Source organism: Danio rerio, chromosome 8 (assembly GCF_052040795.2).
Source record: "Danio rerio strain M-AB ecotype USA chromosome 8, GRCz13ab, whole genome shotgun sequence".
Classification (NCBI taxonomy): Eukaryota; Metazoa; Chordata; class Actinopteri; order Cypriniformes; family Danionidae; genus Danio; species Danio rerio.
The window spans coordinates 15,609,538-15,627,322 of NC_141028.1; the positions used below are offsets into that span (position 1 = coordinate 15,609,538).

The 17,785-nt window shown below is 35.4% G+C and overlaps 2 protein-coding genes across 11 annotated transcripts in view; one reads left to right on the forward strand and one right to left on the reverse strand.

The window, feature by feature from the left end:
- Positions 1–568: 568 nt before the first annotated feature.
- The window catches only part of cabp4 (calcium binding protein 4), a 28,008-nt gene continuing 10,791 nt past the window's right edge, over positions 569–17,785 (reverse strand). Inside the window, exons 3-9 of one of the 5 annotated variants that reach the window (XM_087264000.1) lie at positions 17,525–17,717; positions 12,620–12,650; positions 9,477–9,620; positions 6,055–6,164; positions 5,744–5,891; positions 1,821–2,184; positions 569–779 (exon numbers count right to left, since the gene is read on the reverse strand). In XM_087264000.1, the coding sequence (XP_087120126.1) occupies positions 2,156–2,184; positions 5,744–5,891; positions 6,055–6,164; positions 9,477–9,620; positions 12,620–12,650; positions 17,525–17,717 (655 nt within the window). In that variant the 3' untranslated portion in view covers positions 569–779; positions 1,821–2,155. 5 annotated transcript variants of the gene reach the window in all.
- doc2g (double C2-like domains, gamma) overlaps positions 1,879–17,785 on the forward strand; it is a 170,529-nt gene continuing 154,622 nt past the window's right edge. For 3 of the 6 annotated variants that reach the window (XM_087262535.1, XM_087262534.1, XM_087262536.1), the window contains exons 1-3: positions 1,879–2,340; positions 2,445–2,495; positions 5,446–5,521. The gene's annotated coding sequence lies outside the window, so the exon portion shown is untranslated. Of the gene's footprint in view, positions 2,341–2,444; positions 2,496–5,445; positions 5,522–5,717; positions 5,863–17,785 lie in introns of those variants that run through there. The other 3 variants (XM_087262539.1, XM_087262537.1, XM_087262538.1) reach the window with 2 other exon arrangements.

The following is a 17,785-nucleotide window of genomic DNA, read 5'->3' on the forward strand; positions in this document are numbered from 1 at the left end:
ATGTATTTTTACTTGTTTTGCAAGATACTAGTATTCAGTTTAAAGTGCAAATTAACTGGTTTAACTAGGTTAATTAAGCAAGTCATATAAAAAACAATTCTTAAAGGGGCTAATAAAATGTTGACCCAGGCCAGTGGTCAAAACAAGCTTTTATTCCAGCCAAACTAAAAGAAACGAGACTTTGACCAGCCAAAGGGAAAAATGCACTTGGGGTATTTTGGAAAATAGTAAATAATAATAATAATATTAATAATAATATTATTAATAATAATAATAATAATAATATAATAATAATAATAATAATAATAATAATAATAATAATAATAATAATAATAATAATAAAAATCACAGGAGGGGTTAATAACAATGACAGTTATCAGAATTAGGTGATAAAGAATGATGGAAATATATGAAGAGTTTATCTGATGACTCAATTTTGATTTTGATGTTTTTGCTGGCAAGAAGAGTACAGTAACGGGTTTAAACTATACAACTGAGTTATTTGAGTAATTTTAAATTAACATTTAATAAATAGCTGTCTACCTAATAACAACAATGACAATAGTATGACCTTGTCACTTTTATAAGATACAAACTTTATTTTGTTCAAAACAAGATTACAAATACTTTACTGCCACCTAGAGGAATATAACAAAACCAGAAAGGTCATGGACTAAACAGACCATAAATAAAACCTTAAAATAAACAAAAATATGCAATATCCTACATGCATCGTAAAACTGGGAGGTTTTCTGTAAAATAAGACCACATTAGTCATTCTACATCAGGCTTGTCCAAACTACGGCCCGCGGGCCATCTGCGGCCCGCAATCAGTTTTGTGGTGGCCCGCGAGGCTTTTTATAAATATCAATAGAATCTGGCCCGCTATACAAAAATGAACGTAATTCAATAAATAACCACCGGGTGTCGCTATTACATGCATTCAATTAAGCAGCAGTTCTTGTTATGATCGATCTATCTATCTATCTATCTATCTATCTATCTATCTATCTATCTATCTATCTATCTATCTATCTATCTATCTATCTATCTATCTATCTATCTATCTATCTATCTATCTATCTATCTATCTATCTATCTATCTATCTATCTATCTATCTATATACACACAGTTGAAGTCTGAATTATTAGCCCCTCTTTGATTTATTTCTTCTTTTTTAAATATTTCCCAAATGATGTTTAACAGAGCAAGGACATTTTCACAGTATGTCTGATAATATTTTTTCTTGTGGAGAAAGACTTATTTGTTGTATTTCGGCTAGAATAAAAGCGGTTTTAATTTTTTTATGAACCATTTAAGGTCAAAATTATTATCCCCTTAAGTCTTCAGAACAAACCATTGTAATAAAATAACTTGCCTAATTACCTTAACTTGTAACTTGATTAACCTAGTTAAGCCTTTAAATGTCACTTTAAGCTGTATAGAAGTGTCTTAAAAATATCTAGTCAAATATTATTTACTGTCATCATGGCAAATATAAAATAAATCAGTTATTAGAAATGAGTTACTAAAACTAATATGTTTAGAAATGTGTGGAAAAAAAATCTTCTCTCTGTTAAACAGAAATTGGGGAAAAAATAAACGGGGGCTAACAATTCTGACTTCAACTGTATATATATATATATATATATATATATATATATATATATATATATATATATATATATATATATATATATATATATATATATATATATATATGCGTGTCTGTGTGATGTGTGTAAAATTTGGCCCGCGACAACGTTGTTTTTTTTGCATCTGGCCCTCGGCCCAAAAAATTTGGACACCCCTGTTCTACATCAATGTATGTGACCACCAGGGCACTCGTCTGAATGGTTTAGTTATTGTCGTTACTCACACCATCCGCTAGGCTGCAGTAGCGTCGCTTTATGCAACAGCTGTTTTATAACTCGCAGTTCTGTTGTCCTGTTCTGCTTATTAGATAAACAACCATCCTGGATGAAACAACTAGATTCTAGAACATTACTTTAGACTTTTATTGAATTCAGGTATATGCTTTTTACATTTCTATATGAATCTCAGAAGTTTATTTACAACGTACTTAACATCTTGACTGACAGACAGGCCTATGATGATCCGCCACTGAGCTCTCAGGAATGGAGACACACCCAGCTATCGGAGAGACAACATCATAACGAACTCTGAAAGAAAACAGAGACAAGTTTTTAGTTATTATTATCTCCGTTCAAAACTAACTCAGTAGACTAGTTTATCACCAAATATTAGATCCCATGTGATTGAAAGTTTAAGGCCTTTGTCCATAAAAGTGTCGCTTGAGGGATTCCGTACAAACCCATGTAAGTCGTTTGATAATGAAGCTTGAAGATTCAGAAGTTAAAATACAAACATAACATTTAAACATTAAAGGTAAACGAAGTTGACTTGTTTTTCGAACTTTCAGTCACCTAAAGTGGGCTACTTCATCAATGGCGACAATTGTTCCCAGAGTAAGGTAATTTCATACACGCCTTTACGGTTTATGCTTGTTAAATTGTGGCAAAGTATATTTCAGTTCATGTGTTATAGCCTATTGTATTTCAGTGTATGTTCCATATAATAATATACTTTAAAAATGAAGGTTTACTACTGTATTTGCCATTAATCGTTAACCCATGTTAGTGTGTTTTCGGGGTATCTGCAGGGTCTTAAAAAGTCTTACATTTCACAAACTAAATTGTAGCCCTTAAACAGTATTAAATTCGTTAAAATATTGTTTTGTAGGTCTTAAATCGTTTTAAGCAGGTTTAATTTTTCTATGTCACTGTAACACTAGTCCATCACTTAACATTCCATCTCAGTAAAAGTTTTAACAAAAGATAATTAGTTAATGTCACTTCCTTACAATAACATTTGTTTTTAATTGTTATTTAAATGCTTTAAGTGGGCCATTTGAAAAATTCCATAGCATTTAGTCTTGTGTAAGGCTTAAATTTTATTGATAATGGTGTTAAAAAGGTTCTAAATTTGACTTGATGAAACCCTGGTTTTACAGATGTGCTCTCAATTACCGGCCACTTTATTAGGTACTCACAAGTACCGTGTTGGACCCCTTTCTACCTTCAGCTGGTCTGGCACCAACAACCATCCCACATTCAAAGTTACTTAAATAATTTTTTCTCCCTATTCTGATCATTTGAACTGCAGCAGATCATCTTGATCCTGTCTACATGCCTAAATGCATTGAGTTGCTACTATGTGATTGGCTGATTAAAAATATGCGCTAATGTGTAGTTGGAAAGGTGTGCACTAATAAAATGGCCAGTGAGTGAATGTTATATAACCATAGTACTTTTTATGAGGTATGTGACCTTTGAAAAACCAACCAAACTAAGTTATGGATATTTGGACAGGTCAAGGATAAAACAGTACAGCAGTTAAGCAGAGTTGACCTAGTTTCAAAAGTGAATCCCAATAGTAGAGATGTCATAAAGTGGACATGCGAGTTTGGTTGAATGTGAAGCAGATTGTAGTCAGTCCACCATTAGTACAAGATTGATTTCAGCCAGCACTGGTCTCAGAGTGTTCAAATGGGGACAACCCCATATTTAAACCTTTTTAAACCCTCAAGGCAACATAAATTATACATCCTCAGAAAAGCAGATCCCAAGAGCCACATTTACTTCAAGTGAAAGGAGGACTGCTGCTGCTGTATCGCTTGCCGGCCACTAGATAGCGCCCTAGAGTTATTTTTTTAAATAGCAGATGCAAAGAGTTCACTTAAAACAGGTTTCCCACGCATGGAGTTTCTAGAATATCAAGTCATTTTAGAAGGTCATTTCCAAACATTGAAAGTCAGAATTTTGGAGGTTTTTGTTTGTTGCTTTAAATATTAGTTTCCATATCTCAACATAAAATATTAAATGTATGTTTTATATTGAGGTGGCTCAGTGGTTAGCACTGTCATCTCCACACAAAGGTCGCTGATTCGAGTACTGGGTGGGCCAGTTGGCATTTCTGTGTGGAGTTTGCATGTTCTCTTCGTGTTCGTTTGGGTTTCCTCCAGGTGCTCTGGTTTCCCCCACAAAACGATATTCATGCTTAAAACATTTAAATATATGGAAATCACTGTCTCTTCTCTTCGTTAATTATATGTCATAGTAAATAAGCTTTTTAGTCAGTGAAAGTCAGGAAAAAGTCAGGGAAATTGATATGTGGCTTAGAATAGGAACCCTGTTTAAAAATGTAAATTTTTTATAACTTAAGATTTACATGTTTCTTCCTTCATTTGAACATAAATATATTTAGGAAAAAACTATATATATTAGGACTGCACAATATTGGAAAAATCTGAAATTGCGATATTTAGTTTTTCTGCGATACATATTGCAATATGAATACAGTTTCACTAGATGACTTGAACAGAGCTCTATTTGGAAAGAAGTCATTAATATAGATTGATAAAGATGTTCTATTCTTTCTTTCAGAGCAAATTTAAAATTTAAATTAACAATGTGTTATGGTTTTTTGATGGTTTTTAGAAACTAAAAAAAAAAAAAAAGTAACAAACGTAACAAATGATACTTTTTTTTGTCTAAATGCTTAAAACTCCTGAAATTCTCACACAGTCAAAAGGCTTAAAAAATAAAGATGCTAAACTTTTGCTCTGTTACATGTATGTCCAAACTTCTGCAATGGGACTATTGCACTTGTGCACATTGCGATATCGATGCTAAAACAAAATATTGTGCAGCCTTAATATGTATTATATATTATTACCATATGTATATTCACGCACTGGACACTTTATTAGGTACATCTTACTAGTACCCTATTGGATCCACTTTTGCCTTCTGAACTGCCTTAATCCTTCGTTGCATAAATTCAACAAGGTTCTGGAAATATTCCTTCCTTTCGGTCCATATTGACATGATAGCATCATGCAGTTGCTGCAGATTTGTCGGCTGCACATTCATGATGCTAATCTTCCGTTCCACCACATCTCAAAGGTGCTCTATTGGATTGAGATCTGGTGACTGTTGAGGCCATTTGAGTACAGTGTACATTCTCTGTATTCTCTGTAAACCCTAGAGATAGTTGTGCCTGAAAATCCCTGTAGATAGTCACTTAAATCCCCTTTCTTCCCCATTCTGATGCTCGGTTTGAACTGCAGCATATCGTCTTGAAAATGTCTACATGCCTAAATGCATTGAGTTGCTGCCATGTGACTTTTAAATTAGTAATTTGCGTTAACGAACAGTCGGACAGGTGTACCTAATAAAGTGGCCAGTTAGTATAGTATGTATTATATATATATATATATATATATTTTTTTTTTTACAGTTAGTATAGTATGTAATATATATATATATATATATATATATATATATATATATATATATATATATATATATATTTATTTATTTATTTATTTATTTATTGTTAATTTTTTTCTTTCTAACTAGGTTGATCAATGGCTACTGATTAAGCAGGCAAAATGTTACTCCTAAAAGTTTGGAACCACTCTGAAGGAAGTAAATTGTGAGTATATTTTTATTTTGGGGGATCTATCAAATTGCTGCACCTCAGTTAACCTGATGTTTGCTTTGCTTGTTTGTTACATCACGAGTTTCACTCTTTCACTGCTCAGTGAACATCTTGATCTTTGATCTGCTTAGATCAATAGTCCAGAGAACAGCTTCTTCTCACCTGTAAACACACACACACATCAGTACATATTCAGAAGCACGCTGCGTTCCTCACCATCGAAGTCCACATTTCCATCTCCGTTGAGGTCGATGTCTGTCAGAATTTCTTCCAGCTCTCCTTTTTTCAGCTTTTCCCCGAGCAGCGTCTTTGTGGACTCCTTTAGCTCCTCAAAGGTGATCCGTCCATCACCGTCACAGTCAAACTAGAGAGACACCGAGGACTTTTACTGAATCGCTAATATTATTTATGAGTTGGGAAAATATGCAATGTAATGCCAGTTTGATGTTTGCAGGCTTTTTGTTTTCTATTTAATGTCCACTTTAAAGTGAGCTTCCTTTGAAGTGAACTTTAGAGTGCACACGCACCTGTTTGAAAGCGCAGTGCAGCTCCCTTAGTCCCACCATATGAGCCGTTTCAGCCAGCATTCTGGGCCCCATTAATTCACAGAAATCATCAAAGTCCACATGACCTCCCCCTAAACACACACACACACACACACATACACATTGATCTTCACTGCTATACAAACTTACTGTATTCTACCATTCACAATGTTGTAGATGGTAAGATGTATGCGCTTGTGCTTATTTAAGGCTGCATGCAATCAATTAAAAACACAGTATAAAAATTAATATTATGAAATATTTTTACAGTTGTAATGTATTGAAAAGTTGGATTTTCTGTAGCATTTCTTAACATTTGTGACCATGTCTCTTTACTTATTTCTAGAACAGGGTTCGTACGGGTACTGGAAATGCTTGATTTTTAATATAGTGTTTTCAGGTTAGAAAAGTGCTTGAGTTTTAGACAAAGTGCTTGAACCTGCTTAAATTTGAAATTACAGGGCTCGAAATTGTGACTGTTTTGGTTGTATATGCGCCTGAAATATTATCCATGCAAGGTCAAAATATGTTTAGGAACATTTGTGTGAGTGCATAAAATTGTTGCAGTGCGACCAGTTTTCACTGCAAAATGTTCAGAGCACACGCGACTAGGAGACATTCATGCAGAAAAACGCCAAACGAAGCACTCAGGAATAGTTTAAAACAGACATGTCTGCTCATTTTATAAATAATAGTTTATATATAATAGTTTAAAACAGACTGTAAGCTCATTTTTTGAGATATCAACTTTTGGTAGAATGAGACCAAACTTAAAAAGATACTTCATCCAATATATACATTTTTTTAACCATTTTTGGGTGAACTATCGCAATAAATCTATGCTCCAAAGTATTCAATAATTTAAGTTGAAATGTCATATTGTGTTTGTTAAAATAGCACAATGGATTTAAATGTAAAAAAGTACATACAGGTTTACCATGGTTGTTAGGAAAAGCATACAAATGCACATTGAAAGTGCTTAAAAAAGTGCTGGAATTTGAAGTTGGAAAAAGTATAAGAACCCTGCTAGAAGCTCTAAAAGCGTCTAGTTGGCTTTGGGAAATTCAACTTTTAAAAAAATGCTTTAATGTCACATGACCAGATCAGTTTACATAAATGTGACTGGGTATAAAACCTTTAAAATTCAACCTAATATCAAAAGATGCTCAAATTTTGTGTGTTAGGGAGGTCTGGGGAATGAAATGTATATTCTCAAAATACAATAATAAAAATAGCATTAAACACACTGTAAAACAAAATCAATAACATTGATGATAAAAACCGGCAGCTGTGGTTGCCAGAATTTGCAGTTTAAAATCTGGCTGAAACAATAAAAGAAATTTCTACTTCTAAAACTACCATAGTTCAATAATTATTGTTGTTAATTCACTAATGTTTTGAAGTACTAATAGGCATGTGCCCGTATAGGTTTCTGATGGTATGGTAAACACTTTCCCCCATTTAAAAGTATACGAGTGACATGTCTTGTGTATTCTAGAATCTTTTAGTAGGCTATTTTGATGCAGCCATTGACTTTTCCAAACCGCAGTAAACCTTGAAACCGGTTATCATCCCATGCCTAAGTACTAATATCTAAACTTTGTTTCTTTGGTTCAAAAGCTCAACAAAAAGCATGTGGTGATGAGTTTAATCATGATGAAGCGATTTTCATCACAAACAAATTATCCACAAGCAGGGAAACATACGTAAAAGGTGCTCCGTGTCATTCACACCCCATCATGATAACACACATGAAATTAAAGTAATTCAATAAAGATTATTAACATTAGATGTAGCATAAAACTCTCATGTGCATAAATCATGAGGAAAAAACAAATAAACGATACAGTTTTATTGTCAACAACAACCAAAAAAGTCAAGTGTCATGCAGGGAATTCTGGGAAAGTTTAAATATTCACTGCATGTATTAAAAGAAACATACTGTTAACCATGGACCAGTCATCCAGAGACATGGATTCTCCTACCACTGCTATGCTGATGATACCCAGCTATACCTCTCTTTTCATCCTGATGATACCTCGGTTCCAACTCGTATCTCAGCCTGCCTGTTGGATATTTCACACTGGATGAAAGATCATCTTCAGCTGAACCTCGCAAAAACGGAAATGCTTGTAGTTTCTGCCAACTCGACTCTACACCATAACTTTTCAATCCAGATGGATGGGGCAACCATTACTGCATCCAAAATGGTGAAAAGCCTTGGAGTAACGATTGATGACCAACTAAACTTCTCTGACCACATTTCTAGAACTGCTCGATCGTGCAGATTTGCACCCTATAACATCAGAAAGATCCGACCCTTCTTATCTGAACATGCAGCTCAACTCCTTGTTCAAGCTCTTGTTCTCTCCAAACTGGATTACTGCAACTCTCTACTAGCTGGGCTTCCAGCTAACTCTATCAAGCCTCTTCAACTGCTCCAGAATGCAGCAGCACGAGTGGTCTTCAATGAACCTAAACGAGCACATGTCACTCCGCTGCTAGTCCGTTTGCACTGGCTTGAACTTGAACTTGCTTGAACTTTGCCAGTTGCTGCTCGCATCAAATTCAAAACTCTGATGTTTGCCTACAAAGTGACTTCTGGCCTTGCTCCTTATCTGCTCTCACTTCTGCAGATATATGTGCCCTCCAGAAACTTGCGTTCTGTGAATGAACGTCGCCTCGTGGTTCCATCCCAAAGAGGGAAGAAATCACTTTCGCGAACGCTCACGCTCAATCTGCCCAGTTGGTGGAATGAACTCCCTAACTGCATCAGAACAGCAGAGTCACTCGCTATTTTCAAGAAACGACTAAAAACTCAACTATTTAGTCTCCACTACACTTCCTAATCTGCTATTGCCTCTCTGGATATCACACTAACTGTACAAAAAAAAAAAAATACTACTAATACTTCCCTTCTTAGACTTGACAGACCTGAAACTTGCCTATAGCACTTATTCATTGTTGCTCTTAGTTGTGTAAATTGCTTCCTTGTCCTCATTTGTAAGTCGCTTTGGATAAAAGCGTCTGCTAAATGACTAAATGTAAATGTAAATGTAAATGTTACAGAGTTTTACTGTAGCATTTTTATATTTATCACCATTTTTTACAGTGCAGGTTAAATAATCAGTGTCACAAACTTTTGCTGCTTATTATTTTGTAGAAACATGTATTTGTGGTGTATTTGAAAGTTTTTAGAGGAAATATGAATCTTTTGTAACACCCTTTAAGTCATTTTAAAGTACATTTAGCTTTAATGTCATCTTTGATTTGATTTAATGCATCCCTGCTTAATGAAATGTCATTTATTAAAGACAAAAATTCAATCTTACTGACCCCAGACGTTTTGAATGGCAATTTAAGTTGTAGAATCTGCTTATAAATATGCACAGACACGCACTCACATTTCATTTTTATCTGCTGAATGATCTCAATCAGTTCCATCTCTGTTGGCATGTATCCCATAGTTCTCATGCAGTCTGCCACATCTTTGTAGTGCAAATACCCGTCCTGGTCATAGTCGAACTCTTTAAACGCTTCAAGCAGCTCTGAAAGGGAAAATATAATCACTTTTTATCACATCGTCAACTCTGTTCCCCCCAAATTGCTGTATACTGCTATATGTAATAGGCCTCATTTTAGAAAATGATAGATATGCATGTGCTCCACTAGTAGTGTTACTTGTTAAACCATAGTAAAATGCTAAAGTTTGGTGGTCATATCTAGCATACATTAAAAATATAATGAATGCTCTACACCAGAGGTGTCCAAACTCAGTCCTGGAGGGCTGTTATCCTGCATAGTTTAGCTCCAACTTTCTTTAACACACCTCTCTGGATGTTTCTAGTATACATGGAAAGAGCTTGGTTAGCTGGTTCAGGTCTGTTTAAATGGGGTTGGAACTAAAATAAACAGGACACTGGCCCTCCAGGGCTGAGTTTGGACACCCCAGCATTAGACCAATAGTATTTATTATCATGTGTCAATGCTTCAAATTTCTCTGAAATATAAATGGGATACTAAAATTCTATACTTTGACATTGTCATTCAGTGTAATAATGGGCAACAGAGATGTGTCACCATAGACTGTGTAACTGAGAGTTTTAAACGTTAAACAAAGAAACTAGCTTGGCATAGATTCAAAAAGGTACTGGAAATATTCCTCTGAGATTTTGGTCCAAATTGAGATGATGGCATCATGTAGTTTTTGCATATTTGTTGCGTGCACGTCCATGATGTGAATCTTTGATCGGATAGCAGTTCCAGCCAATGAAATTAGCAACTGTCTGAGTGTATTTGCATACGGCTGACGCTTCTGTTGGTGCTTGAAAAGTTGAGAAATTCCCAACTTCTGCAGTGACAACACTACTGAAGCAACGCCTAAGAACCCTGAATTTAGTTCGGCAATGCTTGACATCACCCATTCAAAGTGAATGGGAAGTATTGACGCTGATGCCCCATGTGAAAGGTTTTTTGACCATAAAAGAAGTGTAAATAGAGTAAATTTTCATATTTGGATGAACTTTCCCTTTAAAGACATTTTTGTGGGATTGTCGATGTTAATGCAAACAGCTTACATTTTGGTAAGAGAACTATTTTAATATTTCACCCTCATTTCTTATCTAAAATCAATTTTACCCTATAGCCAAGCATAAAGATGCAAATGTTTACCTTTGATAGACATTAAAACTGCTGTATGTAATCGCATTACCATTTAAGCAAAAAGTTACATATTCTCTGTTAACAAGTCTTTATTTCTTTGTTTTAAAAAAGTGGCACATTTTCGGGGGGAGTCTGTGGAGTATAATAATGCTTTTATCTGTTTTCTGCTGGCCAAAGTAATTAAAGTCATGTAGTTATAGATATGTAGGTGTGTTTGAATACGGTTTCATTTTCACCCGCAATTTGAAATTTTATTTGAATTATTACAGTATTCACTTCAGTAACAAGTAATGGTTTATTAGTACAGTTGAAGTCAGAATTATTAGTCCCCCTTTGAATATTTTTTTTCTTTTTTTAAATATTTCCTAAATGATGTTTAACACAGCAAGTGAATTTTCACACTGTGTCTGATAATCTTTTTTCTTCTGGAGAAAGTCTTATTTGTTTTATTTCAGCTAGAATAAAAGCAGTTAAAAAAAAACATTTTAGATACAAAATTATTAGCCCCTTTAAGCTAATAATTTTTTCAATAGTCTACAGAATAAACCATCGTTATACAATGACTTGCCTAATTACCCTAACCTGCTAAGTTAACCTAATTAACCTAGTTAAGCCTTTAAATGTCACTTTAAGCTGTATAGAAGTCTCTTGAAAATATCTGGTCAAATATTGTGTACTGCCATTATGGCAAAGATAAAAGAAATCAGTAATTAGAAATGAGTTATTAAAACAATTATGTTTAGAAATGTGTTGAAAAAAATCTTTTCTGTTAAACAGAAATTGGGGAAAAAATAAACAGTGGGCTAATAATTCAGGGGGGCTAATAACTCCTGACTTCAACTGTATATAAAATGCCTTTTATAACTTTAATTCGATTTAGACCCATAACAAGTCTTTGACATATACCGTGTTTAGCATATACGAGTACACCCTTCACAAATCTCTTTTAAGGTAGTATTTCTATAAGATGCTTTACATTATTGTATTTGTCCATATACGTCACACTGTAAAAAAATACTGGGTTCCACAATATCGATTTTTGTTGGGGACACATGAGAAGTTAACTTACTAGTTTTTACAAGTTTTAGTAGATACATTTAAATAGTTGTCCCAAAAACCCTCAGGAATTGTGTTGTCATTTTAATGAAGTAGTTTGAACAAACATTATATAGATATGGAGCTAATCTAGCAAAATAAAATATTTAATAACTGTCTAAAAAAAGTACAGCCAAATTTAATGTGAAAGAAAAATATTAAATCATAAAAATAAAATAAAAAACTGGAACAATCAAAAGAAACAAAAAATATATAAAATTTAGTTCATGTCTTTTTTTTATTGCAATTACTTGAATTTAAATGTATAATTTTTTTTATTTCAAAAGGTGCTAAGTGACTACAATGTTATTTTAATAAATATGTCTGTTCAGTAAATCTGTTTTGGTCATTTGCACCAAAATGTATCCGCTGAAAAATGGATAAAAATATTTTTCAAAATGAGTTGTACACATTTATGCTGAGCACTGTATATAGCGTCATAAATATATGTATTCTTATTGACCACTACACAAGCACATTTACTTTATGCCACAAACTGTACTGTACAGTTATATAATGCATATGACAGTGCAGCTGAAGCAGGTATAGCAGGACCATCAACACAGGCTGACTCACAGCTCTGGTATTATTAATGCAGCTTACTTCATCATCCGCTGTGCTCCGTTCACCAGTCATGACAACACCAATCCATCTTTAATCAAATTTATTTGTGTCAGATGTTATTGGATTCAGTCAGTTATTTATGCTGAATGCGTGTCGCATTTTGTATTGTGTCTGTCTAGGCACCGTGCACCGGCTCAGATATTAAATATGCATGTTCTGTACATACCATCCAGTTCCTCTGGCAGTAAATCTCTGTCCTGGTGAAAGCAAGAGAGAGAGAGAGAGGTATAAGGACAGAGAGTAACATGACAATAGGGAATAAAATGTGACAGAAAAAACAGCTAAATATGGAAATTATTACAGCACTAGAGCTGAACGTCCATCGAGACGTCGTCCATTTTTAATCACTAATAACTGAGGTTTATGTTTGCACGCTTATCAAAGCTGCTCAGTAGCACAATGACGCATAGAGTGGAGTGGGGGAGATTGTATAATTGGATTACACCATAACATGCCCTACCATGCCTCACGCCAGCGTTTATACAAACAAAGAAAGGGGGAGAGATGCAGGGAGGAAAAAATGATTAAATCATTTTGCAAACATAAACTGCCTATATAGTTAAGGGGCATGTGTGCACAGAACCAATACAAAGAGTGGGAGAGTAACGGCTTATAAATATTATTGAGCGATTTTATTATTAAACATTGCTCCATACCAAAAATTGGTATGCTTATAAACACTTGCGCATATTTGGATTATTAACAATTTATGTTAGCACATTTACAAAAATGGCACAAGTTATAAATTCCAATTTGCATGTAATTATATTAAACAGAAGTCATTAGATTACAACAGTAAGTTGATTTGGACAAACGCGTCCAAATGACTAAACGTAAGTGTAATGTTACTTTTTTATTCAAACCTGGCATGCAACTTTATTTTTAATTTAGGATTTTTTAGATGATGTTATACAAAATCATTTACTAAAGCCTATGGTACTGTTCACATGGTATATTTAATTTAAGTGAATAGAATGTACTATATTTAATATAATACACTCATCGGCCACTTTATTAGGTACACCTTACTAGTACCGGGTTGGACCTCCTTTTGCCTTCAGAACTGCCTTAATCATTCGTGACATAGATTCAACAAGGTACTGGAAATATTCCTCAGAGATTTTGGTCAATACTGACATGATAGCATTATGCAGTTGCTGCTGATTTGTCAGCTGCTCGTTCATGATACAAATCTCATTGCACCACATCCCAAAGGTGCTCTATTGGGTTGAAATCTGGTGACTGTAAAGGCCATTTGAGTCTAGTGAACTTATTGTCTTGTTCAAGAAACCAGTCTGAGATGATTCACACTTCATGGTGCGTTATCCTGCTGGAAGTAGCCATCAGAAAATGAGTACACTGTGGCTAGCAACAATACTTAGGTAGGCTGTGGCGTTGACACGATGCTCAATTGGTACTAATGAGCCCAAAGTGTGCCAAGAAAATATCCCCCACACCATTACAGCACCACCACCAGCCTGACCCATTGATACAAGGTAGGATGGATCCATGCTTTCATGTTGTTAACGCCAAATTCTGACCCTACCATCTGAATGTCCCAGCAGAAATCCAGACTCATCCAGGCAACATTTTTCCAATCTTCTAGTTTAATTTTGTTGGACAACCCGTGCGAATTGCAGCCCCGATTTCCTGTTCTTATCTAACAGGAGTGGCACCCCGTGTGGTCTTCTGCTGCTGTAGCCCATTCGCTTCAAGGTTTAATGTGTTGTGTGTTCAGAGATGCTCTTCTGCATACTTTGGTTGTAACAAGTGGTTATTTGAATTACTGTTGGCTTTCTATCTGCTCCAACCAGTCTGGCCATTTTCCTCTGACCCCTGGCAGATCATATGACATCATGTACCTAATAAAGTGGCCGGTGAGTGTATATATAATACAATTTTACATTTCATACCATATATATATATATATATATATATATATATATATATATATATATATATATATGTATATATTGTTCAAAATGAGTCATACTCCAAAACGGCAAACAAACCAAAATCCCAAAATGAAATTTTGTGTTAATTGTGTATTTATTAGAAATTGCGTTTATTTTACTGAAACTTCACTGAGTGTAACATTGCAGTAAAGTTGGAAATGTTAATAAACCAAAAAATAAATTCCTGTCAAGAATGACTGAACCGCTCCAGAGGGTTAAAGTTGAAGTGTGCAATTTTTGAGCCTCCAGCTTTATGAAATGAAATTGCATAAATTATGCTTCCATACACTTTCCCGTCTTCCTCCGGCCATCAAACTGTCTAACTGCAAACTCAAGCTGTTGGTTGAGCCAGTTTTTCTGTCAAGTCTGAATCTTTAATCGGAGAGATATTTTCAATCCACCATAAAACAAGAATTGCTTCTACAAATGATTTTTTTTACATAAAAACAGCAACTTCAGTTTCACCTGAATGTATTTTTCTTGTGCTCAACCAGCTATAGATAAACTTGTAATGATGCATGGATATGTACTAAAAGCTCTACTAATAGATTTGTAGGGCTGATCTGACAAAGAAACTGTTGTTTTCATTGCCCATGGGCATTGGCATCCTTCAGATTTTTCATTCACAGCTCTCATTGCACATTTAACCTCCAAACTCCCCCAAAACACTTTTTATTATTAAGAATAATACATTACTCATAGATTTGGCTGGCAGAGGTATAGCGGTTATACAACTTGGTGGATTGCTGCAGGCTATTTACCCTTGGATATATGCTAATAAGGTCCCCTGTCTATGTGTTTTATTTCAATCGTCCCTCCAATTCTGCCAAGCAGGAGCCAAGAAGCTTTAGGCTGTGCATATATTGGAATATTCCCCATTTTGTGTTGGAGCACCTTTGCTTTGTTTGTCTCCTAGACTCTATCCATTATCTCTCTCTTACTGTTTTTCCCTCTCTCTGTATTCTGGCTTCCTCTTGCTCGCTGGCTTCCTCTGATCTCCAGACGTACTCTTGAAAATATAATCAAGCGTCTCTGAGTTTAAACGAGCGTAATTCAATAAGTCGTGACAGATTCATAGCGTCAGTTTTAACAGCAGGAGCAAGAGCCTAGCTTAGGTCTGTTTCAGTATACCAAAATAATTTGACTTGGCACTTGTTGTTGACCTGATTGAGGAGGAGGGTGGAGTGGTGACAGGCAGCAATATTTTTCAGCAGACATATCACAGACTATAAATCCCCCAAAAGATTTTAAGCCAGTCCAGTTTGGTGGTTTTAAAGTGGTTTACAGCACTTGTATACTAGTCGATCATATTCAAAGCCTGATAGAGAGACCATCTTAAGCCAGTTAAGATCTTTTTTTTACTACTATTATTATTATTATTATTATTATTATTATTATTATTATTCATTCATTCATTTTCTCGTCAGCTTAGTCCCTTTATTAATCTGGGGTCGCCACAGTGTACTGAACTGCCAACTTATCCAGCACGTTTTTACGCAGCGGATGCCCTTCCAGCCGCAACCCATCTCTGGGAAACATCCACCCACACGCATTCACACACACACTCATACACTACGGACAATTTAGTCCACCCAATTCACCTGTACCGCATGTCTTTGGACTGTGGGGGAAACCAGAGCACCCGGAGGAAACCCACGCAAGCGCAGGGAGAACATGCAAACTCCACACAGAAACGCCAACTGAGCCGAGGCTCGAACCAGCGACCTTCTTGCTGTGAGGCGACAGCACTACCTACTGCGCCACTGCTTCGCCATTATTATTATTATCATTATAATCATTATCATCATCAGCATTATCATCATCATTATTATTATTATCATTATTATTACTACTACTACAACAGTAGTATACTTATACAGCAGCAGTGTGATGTTACCAGATAGTAATACTATCTGATTGTGATGTTTGCAAAAACTTTTACAAATGTCTTTTTGAACATTGACCGTATTAAAATATTAAACTTGACTAATAAATAAAAAAATACAGATGTTGCTTTGGAAATTAACATAAGTAAATATATTTTACCCATTTTTTGAGATTTAATATCTTTTGTGTATCCATGTTTGTAAAGTTTCAGCTAAAAATACCAATCAGATTATTTATTATACCATTCCCAATATGGGAAATTTGATCTTTTAGGACACTGTAGTCGAGGTCTGCGGGAATTAATTTTCGAAAAAAGCGCGGGAGCGGTCGGTAACTTGTAATTTGAACGGGAGCGGGCAGTCTAACAATATCGCTCCTGACTCCTGAGTGAGTGAGCGAGCACATGTATGCATGTGTGTGAATGAGAGAGAGCGTGATGTTGTCTGTGTGTCACTTGCTTGGTGCTGTGTGTGTGTGTGTATGTGTTTATACAGACAGCTTGTTATAGGCTCTTTTGGTTTTGTCAATTTGTTTATGTAGATAAACAGCACAGTTACTGAAAAGAAGGATGCAGATCTCCCATACTAGAGTATGAACAGAGAGCTTAACAGATCTATTAATCCCAGTTGCTTTGCGCAAGTCTTATCTGACATGTTAATACACAGCTGTCCATCAATTCGATGGACGGGGGAACCGCACTCCTACGTCACGTTGTGGTGAGCCTTAGAATTGACAGGGTTTGGATCCTATTTTACCTTCAGAAAATTCAAAAAAGAGACTTATCGTGTTTATATTACCCCAAAATGACTGTGGACGCACCATACCTTCACACAGTTCAGTCCAAACAGCTTACAAAAGTTGATTTTCATCATAGATGCCCTTTAAAATGAAAAAGTCAAAAACAAATTGACACATTGCAACTTTATTTCTCAAAAGGCAAATTTAATTGGACGTTTCAACCTACAAGTTCTTCATCAGGTCTTCATCAACCTTGTAGGTTGAAACGTTCTCCAATTAAATTAGTCTTTTGAGAGCTAAAGTGGCATTGTGCTGAGATTTTGGACTTTTTCTATTATGTTTGGCCTGATCGAGCACATCCCTTTAAGATTTTCCTAGATGTCAACACACTGATGTTTTTCCAAGTATTAAAATGACTCACTCAATGCATATAGATGTAAATCTCTTGACAAAACCCTTAAGAAATCATCAACAGCTCTTCTCTAACTCACCTGTCCGAATAGAGAATTGAGATACTGCGTATACGCTGCAGCAATAGCTGAGTTCTGGCTGAATGTTCTGCTTCCGCGGCGTCCTTGGCTGTCAGATGAGCCCCTGTGGCCAGAGTTTTTTGAGTCTTTGGAGGAGTTGCGGAGCGCGGAGCGTGGAGGAGGAGTGTCTGATGAAGATGAAGGACCAGAGCTGCTGTTAGAAAGAGAGAAGATCTGTAGTGACCAAACCGCACATCATGTCACGATGCAAGTATTGATTCA